This window comes from Plectropomus leopardus, chromosome 9 (genome assembly GCF_026936395.1).
Source record: "Plectropomus leopardus strain MGB_pleo_1.0 chromosome 9, ASM2693639v1, whole genome shotgun sequence".
Lineage (NCBI taxonomy): Eukaryota > Metazoa > Chordata > Actinopteri > Perciformes > Serranidae > Plectropomus > Plectropomus leopardus.
The window spans coordinates 8,656,540-8,668,236 of record NC_142184.1 but is presented as its reverse complement, the minus strand read 5'-3'; the positions used below and the strand labels follow the sequence as shown (position 1 = coordinate 8,668,236).

Below are 11,697 nucleotides of genomic sequence, written 5' to 3'. Positions count from 1 at the left end.
TCAGTTTTTGTAGCATATATCTATATTATATAGCATATTTATCCATCTGAACAAGTAAAAAAAAGGAAAAATAAAAACATAATAATACACTTTCATACAGAGCTCAAGGGTTGACTGAATGCTGCAATGGGGGTCAATATCGGGGTGAATTATATGTCTATGCCACAGTCACAGCCTTCAGCCTAGTTGCACATACATGGGCAAAGCTGAATTAATCAACCGGGCAAATTGGGCTACTGCCCCGGGCCCCAGAGCATGTAGCCAGACCTGCCGTCATACCTTGTCACTGCATGCTCGCCTTGTGTGGGCTCCTCCGCTTTCCTTTTTGGTGTGTGTTTGTGTTTGTGTGCATTAAATGAGGACGAGAGGAGAGCAGAACGCACTTAGCCTGACTGTTGTAATTGAACATGGGCCTACTTTGTAGTTCAGAGGGCAGATTGGTTGTTTTATTATTTCCTTTATTCAGGGAATATGATATTGATAAAATATACTTTATTGTCTCTGTAGGGAGATATGTCTTTGATATGCCTTCACTGTTACAATAAAAACAAACTACATACGAACAAAACAGCACTAGCTGTACCAAATCACCCCAATAAATTGCACAAGGTGTAAATACAAAATGTTGCACATACATTGCACATAACACCTATTGCCTAAACCCCATTGTTAAAACATAATTTTTCAGTGTATTGCACACAGCCTTAAGCAGCATTATTTAACATTTTGATAGAGATAGGAATGGTAGAAAAGCATAAAGGTTTGATTTTTGAATGGTTATTTATCGTATCAATTAACTAATACATGCACACTGTGGCATTGCTTTCTTTGTTGCTGCCTGCTCTGACTAAATGTAGAGAGTGAATGTGTTTGTGTGGCAGCTGCTAGGTGCATACAGTATCGATATTGAGACACCTCATATGTAAGACAGACATTTCCCCTGCTCATTTCTGTGCACAAATGTAGGTTACTGTATTAAACCTCCAGAATGCTGCTTTGGCTGGCAGACACTTAAACCTCCCGGCAGGAAAAGGTTTGCAACCATGTGCACAATTGCTGTTTCATTTTATTTTAACACCTGCCTCTCACAGTGTCAGTGCATGCCAGTGGCTCATTCTGTAATGTGTTGTCTGCACTGTTGAACTCTGCCTGATGCATGCTTGACTCTCCTAAGCTTTTTTAGCCTTTTTTTTTTTTTTAATGGCTATTTTAACCCTTTGAAACCTGGGTTGACATCACTTTTCTTTTGCTGCATTCGGATGCCCATCACAAACCTTTGAACCCTTTTAAGCAAATTGGTTTGATTTCTTTCAAAAAGACGGGACAAAAAGGCAACGAGTTTCTTGGCAAGAAATGGCCAACAAATTACAAGAAATTAGTAGATTTAGATTAAGGAATATATGTAGGGGAACATTTCCACACAGCCTTATTTCTAATTATCATAATTTTGTATTTAGAATTATTTTATTGAAATATCATAGTTTTTATACATTTTATTCAGGTCATTTCTCAGTTGTTGGCTTTATTTTGTTTGTTTGGTGTTTTCTTTTTCTTATCTTCTTTTCTGCCAATTTTCATGTAATTTTCTTGTTCTTCTTACTTTACATCAACTTAGTATTGTGTAAAATTTAGACTCAAATTACAAGTTAATTGATTAAAAACAAAATTTAAGTATGTATGTGTACTCTGTGTGTGTGTGTGTGTGTGTGTGTGTGTGTGTGTGTGTGTTTAATTCGTTTAAAAACTATCGTAAAAATTGTCTTTTTTTCTCTTTTTTTTCTCTTCATTTCTGGTTACTTCCTGGTGTGTCCTCTGGTTGCCTGGCAACTGATCAAGGCCAAGAAATTGGCTAGTTTAACTCATAAAGATGCACATTTTTGACTTTTATAAAACATTTAATTATAAAATAACATCAGTGAACTAATTTTTAGTATCTATGCTAAGCTTAATAATTAGCTGTATAATTAGCGGACAAATTGCCGAATTAGCGAATGAAAATGGTGATTTTTTTTTTATTTATTTTTTGCTTTTCGGCTTAGCCTTTTTATACGATATTAAGTGGTTTTAATGTCATGATTAACATTATACAATTTATACGATTGCATACGCAAATTTAAATTGACAGAGCTGTATGTGCTCGCCTTTGCATCCAGCATCCTCTCCATCATCCCAGTCCGGGTTGTGCACGCGCACGTCGGGTCGCCATGGGGTGTTGGGGGGCGGGGCGGAGCCAGCGTACTGCTGCAGCTGTCCATGATTGTGTGGTGGGAGCCAGAGAGGGTCCGGGTACGTGCGAGATGCAGCCATAGTCACGCTACACTGTCTCCAAAATTACAACCTGCTGGGATCGTCAGTGTTGCAGCGCATCAGAGCCGACTGAAAGGTGAGCGCGAGAGGTGCGTTTCCATTATTTACTCGTCCTCGAGACACTGCCCCTTGCCCTTGAAAATTAGTGCTGACGATCCGTCCCTGGTTCGCATCAAGAACAGGCCAGGAACCAACATGGATGCTGTGCGCTATAGCAGTGCTGCTGATGATGCTTGCACAGAGATTATGCTGCTAGCATCGTATTCACAGACTCTAATCCTCTTTATTGACAATTTTAAACGGGATGCGATTCGTATTACAGAGAAATTTGACACGCATTAGACTGAGCAGACAGTTTTGGGGTTTTTTTGTGAAAATGTTGAAATAAGCTGTGCAGGGATTTAAATAGAGTGGCTATTCATTTGTGTCAAGATGACACCCATTTGAAGCAGCTATATTGTTAGGATATGCTTTTTTACTTGCAGCATCAATTTAATGAACATTTTTCTTTTGCAGCAAGGCTGACTGTAGAGATGTCAAGTTACTGATTTACTCAGGGACCGTTCTTTATCAGAGAAGGGGGCGGCTGTGGGATGATTACATTTTATTTTATTTTATTTTATTTTATTATTTCCCCACGGCTACAAATATTTTTCCTCAAGCCTCCCCGATTCAATTGGGTAAAAATGCATGACCCTCCATCCACCATAAATTAGATTTTTTTTTAAAAAATGTACTTTTCGATATTTCCAAGTGACAAGTTGAAGACCGAATTCTAGATTTTGGCCAAATTTTAAATGAGATCTAGAATAAAGGGATTTTGATGAAATAAAACTATTTTAACGCAGATTTGGTTATGTCTTTTTCTTACTGAAGTGTTTATTGCACATGATAAAATTAAATTAAATTAAAATATGCCAAACGAAAAAATCTATAATACTGTATAAGTCCTGACCTAAGGGACTGTTCTGGGCAGCTGAGGTGTGACTGTTTTTTTTTTTTTTGGTTTTTAATCACCTGTAGCTACAAATTTTCCTTGAGCCATCTTGATTTATTTGGGAAAATTGCATAACTTGAAAGTTAAAGCCTCTTTAAAAAATATTTAAGCACATGCTGGTTAGTTAGTGCAAATGGTTTACTTTTGGGCAAATTTCAAAAGGGATGCACAATACATCAATTTTAATTAAATATCACTGTTTAAAGCTCAGATATGATGTTCAGGGTTCTTGTGGATCCTTAAAAGGTCTTTAAAGGCACTGATTTCATTAATTTAAAAAATAAGGCTTTAATTGGTATTAAATTGACTTAAATTAATCTTTCAAAAGTCTTAAAAATGTGCAGACATTTTTTTCTGATTTTGTATCGTAAAATCTCAAAATATTTGGTGACATCTTTTTTTTTTTTTTTTTTAATAATTTCATTTTCTTAAACTCATCATGATGGGAATCTAAATAGTGGAATCTCACATACAGATTAAGAAACACAAAATTGCCCAGAAAAATGCCCAGAAAGGCCAAATATTTTCCACTTCTGTCGGTAAACCAAATAGATATTTAAATAATAATATAATAGTTTAAAAAGTTTATTGTCTTCTATGTGTTCCACCCTAAAAAGGTTTGCTTTTCAACAGTTGACATAGATATTTTTTCACTGGACAAAAACAAAAGAAGTTAGAATAAACAATTGGGCAAAATAAAATTGTCCCTTTTTTAATTTTGGTTGTTAGAAAATTTGTCTTAAACGTAATTCTGATTGACATTAATAAAGCCCTAAATCTGCCTTTCCTTAAGGTGCAGCAACACTGATGTTTATCTTTTCTTTTTTTTCTGACAGAAGTGTTCGGCAAACATAAAGTGTCCAAGGATGTCCGAAAATTAAAATTCAACAATAGTTTCTGTTTTCGGTTTTGATCTATGATAAACGCTGTAAATTTGGACATTTTTAAAGGAAACATACCTGATTTTTTTTCACTTACTCATAAAATAGATACAAAATACAACCATTTAAATTTGTTTGCCTCTCCCCTAAACCAAAAAAAACCACAATTCCCTCCCAAGTGCTTAAAAAATAATTTGACATGCCTCCCCCTTTTTGCACCACCCCCTCCCCTCTGATAAATAACCAACAGTCCCTTACAGCAGCAGAGACAGTCAGTGCTCCTGCTAATATCTCACAGTTACAGTCATGTACAGTTTACGTTGTTCGGGTGCCATTTACACTAAAAAACTGTAAAAAATTGAATTAGTGCATGGAAATATGATAAATCTAGCATGTTGCCTTCATCTCTTTACGTGTTCACTGTATTTCAAACACAGCTGCGTCTCTCCACGTGCAGCCTGCACAGGACGCTTGTATTGACAGAATCTGACCAGCTGTTGCCTGCAGTCACGCTGGCATCACTGTAGACGAAGGCCTTTTTTTTAAACAGATGTATATCACTGTAAAGAGGCAGCAGCTCTGCTCATTACATGCAGCCCAGTCGATGCATTTAGTGCTGTGTTTGTGTGCCCAGCCTGTGGACGTGAGACATCATGGCATCAGAGCATCAGAGGCAGCGCTCTCTGTCCACCGCCGGTGAGTCTCTCTACACTGTGTTGGGAGTTGAAAAGGTGGCCACATCGGATGATATCAAGAGATCTTACAGGTGAGGCTCCCCTCTGTGACTCAGCAGGTAATTACCACAGACGTGATTGCTGTGATTGTATTTATTTTCTGCCGTCTGTCTGTCGACTCTTCACAGGAAACTGGCGCTGAAGTTCCACCCCGACAAGAATCCTGACAATCCGGAGGCGGCCGATAAGTTCAAGGAGATAAACAACGCTCATGCGATTCTGAATGACCCCACGAAGCGTAATATCTACGACAAATATGGTTCTCTGGGACTGTATGTGGCTGAGCAGTTTGGAGAGGAGAATGTTAACACTTACTTTGTCCTTTCAAGCTGGTGGGCAAAGGTAAGAGTGAAAACCAATTACTGTTTCGTCTGTGATTTCGTTTTACTGGTTAGACTTTTCCTGAAGGTCCAGTGTGTAGGATTTAGGGGCATCTGTTGGCAGAAAAGGTAATATTCAGAACTGTCTGTACAGCATAGTTATATCGTATCATTACACTGAGTACACGAGTATTGATTTTTTAAAAAATGTAAATTCATAATATCACAAATGCAAATTAAATTTTTGGTAGCCTGTTGAAATAATATAATCAATTGCTTTTTCAGTCCATTAGAAACATTTTGCTGCAATAAAAATGACTCAAGAATTAGATAATACAGATGCTGAGAAACTTGTCCTTTAGGGACACAATTTGCAGTTGAAAAGAAAGCAGTAAAACAATATATTTTTTCACAATACTCAGCATATTACAACATGTTTAAAATCACAATAATATTGTATCATGATAATATTGTATCATGGGGCATCTGGTGGTTCCCACCTATAATAACTATGTTTTCCATAGACTGAATGTAAAATGAAGCCAAAATATTATATTTGCTGGTGACATAATTTGCTCAGGAGCGAGCTTCATACATCTGTCTCGACGATCGCAAGCAGCGCCACATGGATCGCACTCACACGGAGATCACGCTATAAGGCCGCTTCAAAGTCTCTTTTTTGCGCCACCTTTGCATTTTTACACAGAACTAAACACCAGCAGCATCATGATGCTCCAGGGTGTGATCTTGGACTGCATGACAGCATCACGGGCGTGGCATTTAACACAACAACGTCGACCCCAAGTGTGACGTGCAACATATACGTCGGCAACTCTTTCTAAACAATAACATGGCAGCAACAATCATTTACTGTCTCTGTTAGATGGCGGCTGATCTCGTCCTCTGCTCGGAGGGTAAGAGGCTTCCGATTGTGATTGTTTTCCCAGTTTGTGGACATTTACGGCTGCTGTTTTTCTTCTTTGAGTTAGGCGCTAACAGCAGCTGGCTGCTTTTTAAATCTCCCACAGTGGCTCTTACATATAACACGCCGTGAAAACGTCACATCTGTCCTGCACGTGGTCCCGTCCAGCTGGCTGTCCTGTTTGTACAGAAACCATATCGGCACTTTTGCTACCTCCCATGGATGCTTAAGGGCGAGACAACTCTTACTCCGACAATACAATCGCACCTTTACTACATAGTGGCGAGGTGGGATAAGGGCACCATATTCAAATATTAAATTAGTAGCAATTTCAATCATGATGTCAGACACCCTTTTTTATAGCATTAAATAACTCACTAAAACCAAACTTGCAAGAGAAATGAACAATTGAACATATCAGTGGGATAAGAACTACCTGAAATGACAGAAACCATCTTTGGGAAACATTTATTTGGCTTGTAATTAGGTTCTTTAGACACAAGTAAAGTCAATTTCATTCATAAAGCCCATTATCACAAAATGCCTCAGAGGGCTTTATAGCATACGACATCCCTCTGTCCTCGCAAGTCGATGTGAGGGGTGAAAAGTCAACCCTCACATCGAGACACGAAAGTAGTTTCAGCTGTGCACCGTCACCACTAGATGCCACTAGATGCAACACACTGGACCTTTAATTCTTGTTCTCTCACTGACGTTTCTCGCCGCCTCGTGTATCTGCTCCCCTGCAGGCTCTGTTTGTATTCTGCGGCCTGGCCACTGGCTGCTACTTCTGTTGCTGCCTATGTTGCTGCTGTAACTGCTGCTGTGGTAAATGTAAACCACGGCCACGGGAGGGTCAGGAGCAGGAGTTTTACGTGTCCCCCGAGGACCTGGAGGCTCAGCTGCAGTCTGATGAGAGAGGTGAGACTCACCTGTGTGGCCACTCCCATTATGAATCTGATAGATGGACGATGTCGAAAAATGAAAAACCTCTTTCCCTCCATCCCCTTCTTTAATCAGATATGTTTTATATTTACTATGTAGGTAATATCACCTCATCCTACTGATACATATCAGATTATAATGTGTAGTTTGTATAGTCCTCATTGTCTTCTAAAATGATCATTTTTCCACTTGTTTTTGATATCTTATTATGTCGAGATTCATTGATTTTGTGTTTTATTTATGGCGTGTTTGTGCATATGTATAGATGATTATTACTGTGTACTTTTTATAGGACCCTTTGTCTTTAATATATATTTACACTAACTTTTTTATACTATTTCTGCTCGTTTTTGATAACTTATGACAATATTCAAGTATTTTATACCTTATGTTTATCATTATAGGTATTTTTTAATAGTACCCTTTGTCTTCCTTTACATTTTTTCTAAATTCTTCTACTTTTTTCTACTAGTTTTTTTCAACTTATTATCCAAATAATCATATACTTTGTACTTTATATTTCTGATATACACATGTATATCTTGTTATGAGAAAATGGATACATCCTGTTTTTTTATATCATAATATATTATGTATTTTGTATAATACCCTTTGTCTTCTATATAGATTTTTTTCTAAAATTAACTTTTTTTCAACTAGTTTTTGATTTTTAACATTATTCATATATTCTGTAGTTTATATTTATAGTTTAAATATATCATGATATGGATTTTCTACAGTATCATTTGTCTTCTACGTACATTTTTCTCTGAAATGTTTAATTTTATTGATATATATGAAAATATTCACGTTTTGCAGAGTGTATTTATGGTATATATGTATGTGTATATATATATATACAAAAGCAGCACACGAAACATGTAGTCTGAGTATCCTGGTTTGTGCTAGAAGTTTGATTTTCATTTGGTTTGCTGGAAAATGTTTCTTTTTTGTTTTGTTTTGTCAAACAGAGGCTGGGGGTGACCCTATAATGCTGCAACCATCGGCAACAGAGACAACCCAGTTGACATCGGATGGGCACCATTCCTACCACACTGACACCGGCTTCAACTAACCTCCTCCGCTCCCGTCAATCCTGGCCTGCGGTCCTGCCTGCTTCCCTGCTCCACCTCCAGTGAGATGAAAGAAAGGGGCAATCCATCTTTCCACTTCAGAAAGAGAGCCATGCGGAGGAGAGGGACTAGTAAGCATGGCCCATGAAAGGAACTAATGAAGTCACACATCCCTTACACCCCTCCCTGATTGGTCCGCAACTTATCCCCCATCCCAATACGAGAAGAAAAGAGAAACTTAAGTTTCCTTTTTATTTCTTCTTTTGTATTTCTTGGCCTTTAACCGCACAGGTCGCCTACCCCACTTTCCCTCTCCCACATTTTGCATCATGGTGTAGCATGCACTGTTTATAAAACATGGTCTCCAGATTCATCTTTTGCAGCATTTTTACTTTGCAAGACTCATAATGTAGGTGCATACGTATGTGCAATATGTTTAAATGAGAACAGTTCACATGGCGGCAGCAGCGGAGGAGGAGGAGGAGAAGGAGGAGGAGGAGGTGGGTGAAGTTTATAAGATACTTTATGCTGGAGGAAAGGAGAGCCATGGCTCAGGGAGGTGCTGGTTAGAGAGAGATGGTCAGTGCCATCATTAAACCTTCGAGAACAGAGTTGTCATATATATTAGTGCAATTTTCACTTCAGATTCACAATCAATACTAAATGCCACCTGCCATCGTCAGACCCACAGTACAGTACGTCTGTGTTTGTCTGTAGTGTGCTCCCCTGAGAGGTTTTAATGTGAATCACGAGGTTGTCAGGCACAGAGCTTTATTTGCAGACATTTCTCTTCATAAATGCCTGCTGAGGTAACAGTTAAAGTTATTAATTAGTATTGGCTTTCCATTCCTCTGCCTCAGCTTTATTTCGGCTCCTCTTTGCAGGATACGTTCCTGCGGCACTGAACAGGTCGCCATGACAGTCATTTTTCAAGGTAACTTTCATGTTGGTTCATAATTTCTTGCATCTATTTATGGCAGTTTTCAGCCCCGGTGGATTAGTTACATTGTCACGATTTTATGTTGATCTAAAACCTAACGAGAATTTTTGTTTTAGTTTATTTTTGTTGTTTTTTGTCACTTCAGCAGTTATGTCTAATAGACTTTGGGGTAGTGGTAGCTGATGAAGTGGGTACACTATTAGGTAGAAAGTGGGTATACTCTCCTATATAATTCAGTGTCTTTTTGACTGATAGGTGGGTTTAATCCGTATATCTGCGTATACCCTCCACTACACTATTGCTAATAGATAAAAAAAACAATTTGGGTTCTGAAATTAGAAGCTTAAGCTTTAAAGGAAACTGAATTAACATTTAAATTATGAATTTGTTTCTATTAGAGGAGGAAATGTTACTATTCTTTCCTCTGAAGTTTGAAAAGCAGCTTGGTTATTGGAATGATATGATGACTTTCTGCCTTTTTTTTGTTTGTATGTTCATACTTTGAGCAAAAGTAATTTATTTCAGGGACGTCACAACTAATTTTTACAAAGTATTGCAGTGAGGAGACTTTCATGTGGGTTCATAATTTCTTGCATCTGTTTATGGCGGGTTTCAGCCCAGGTGGATTAGTCACATTGTCATGATTTTCTGTTGATCTGTCATCTTCAAATTTTTGATTTTGTTGTATTTTCATTGTTTTATCGTCACATCAGCAGTTGCGTTTAATTGACACAAAATATTTAGAAATCAGAAGCTTAAGTTTATAAAGGAAACTGATAATTTTACATTATATTATGTAGTGTTTCCATTAGTCGAGGAAATATAATTTTCCTTCCTAAGGTTTGTTAAAACACAGATTATTGGAATAATATGATGAATTGCTGCTTTTTTGTTTTTTTCGTATGTTCATACCAAAAGCCAAAATAATCCATTTCAGAGATGCTGAAATTAATTGAGACTTAACAATATTCATTTCATCTAATTATTGCACTTATTGTCAAGGTAGCTTTCATGATGGTGTATAATTTTTTGCATCTGTTTATGGGAGGTTTTAGCATAGGTCATCTTGATCTGCTGTTTTTTTTTAAAAATTTTATTCTATTGTATTTTAGTTGTTTTTTTGTCACATCAGCCGTTTCATCTGAAACTGAGGCGTAACATTTACGGAGAAAATGTTATATTCATTCGTCTAAAGTTTGTTAAAGCAGAAATTATCAGAATTATGTGCTGAATTTCTGCTCTTTTTTTGTTTCTATGTTCATACCCGGAGCAAAAGTAATATATTTCAGAAAAATCACAACTAATTGAGACTGAAAGACATTAATTTTATCTAATTATTGCAATTATTTTTGTCATTGATCTTGTGCTATATGAAGCCAAGGAGCTCCAGTCGGCTCTGATGAGAGCTGTAAATATGTAGAAATGACAGATCTCTATCAGCAGCTGCTCTGGTTTGGAGAGTGACATGTTTTTAACTCTGAGTCGTCTTGAATATGTTAAGTAGTTAATGTGATGTGGAAAAAAAAACATGTTACGCTCTTTATGGTTGGGAGATAAAGCTGACTAAAGAACATCCGCATGGGGGATATTTTCGGTAGTGAGGAATCAGATTTTCATCATGTTTTTAGTCCTTGTGTTTTGAGCTGAAGTCTGATGACATTTCGTCCGATGCTGTGATCGTTCATCATTGTCGACTTTTTTGAATCCATGTAGAGTAAGAAGCTCGTCAGGCATATCATCTGTGAGCTACAGGCAGCTCGAAATGATTTTTTTCATACGACTGAATTTGCATCTATTGCCACACATTTTTGCAAATTGCCATAAATTGCCATGAAGATCTTTGCCACTCTGTCAGTTTCATAAAATGCTAATAATGTGTTCCAATGGTTTACAATTGGTGAGCTCCTGTCGCCCACCCTCTGCTATTAACGGTATGGATGTTGACCTCTGTGGCCCTTGTATGATGTTTCCTGTAACCCTTGATGAAACATAGATGTTCCTGTCATGGCTTTTTCATTGAGATACTGAAAAATGCTACTGTAAATGTTCTAAGTTGAATGCACTGTGTGTTTAAAAAAATACTATAATGGATCAATGATCAGGACATGACTCCATAAAAAGACAACATAGTATATAGTGTAACTATAGTGAAATGGTTATATGATGCATTTTTGGAATTTTATTTATTTCATACTTGATGATGGCTATAATTTTAACTGGTATGGTGTTGTAATGTAACCATTAAATTTTGCAAGGAATGGTTTAATGGTTACAGTCGCTTGTACATACACTTGGCCCATATAAAGTATAAACCTTAAACGTTTATGTTGTAGCATGGTAATTGTGTGTCTGGAAGAAAACAAGTGGATCATTGATCTGATTTGCTGTTGTTGAATAAATGTTCCTGAACATTTTGACTTGTTACCTTCAGTTTGTAAAAATATCGGGTTCAAAACTGACTTACTGGAGTTATGAAGAGTATGGCGACTCATTTTTTAAAACTGAAATACAACAAAATAAGACAAAAGCATGCGCAATTGTTGATTTGGTGCAGTATGGAGTGTCGATGCACATAAAC

At 37.2% G+C, this 11,697-nt stretch overlaps 1 protein-coding gene across 2 annotated transcripts; it reads left to right on the top strand.

Moving 5' to 3' along the window:
* Positions 1-2,223: 2,223 nt before the first annotated feature.
* dnajc5aa (DnaJ (Hsp40) homolog, subfamily C, member 5aa) lies at positions 2,224-11,533 on the top strand. Of its 2 annotated transcripts, none has more exons than XM_042492169.2 (5): positions 2,224-2,383; positions 4,820-4,951; positions 5,048-5,261; positions 6,911-7,082; positions 8,078-11,533. In XM_042492169.2, exons 2-5 carry the CDS (start codon positions 4,839-4,841, stop codon positions 8,179-8,181), a joined length of 603 nt encoding a protein of 200 aa, XP_042348103.1. In that variant the 5' UTR covers positions 2,224-2,383; positions 4,820-4,838; the 3' UTR covers positions 8,182-11,533. The 2 variants fall into 2 exon arrangements, with proteins under 2 accessions (XP_042348103.1, XP_042348104.1); XM_042492170.2 differs by having other exon boundaries at positions 2,242-2,396.
* The last annotated feature ends 164 nt before the right edge of the window (positions 11,534-11,697 follow it).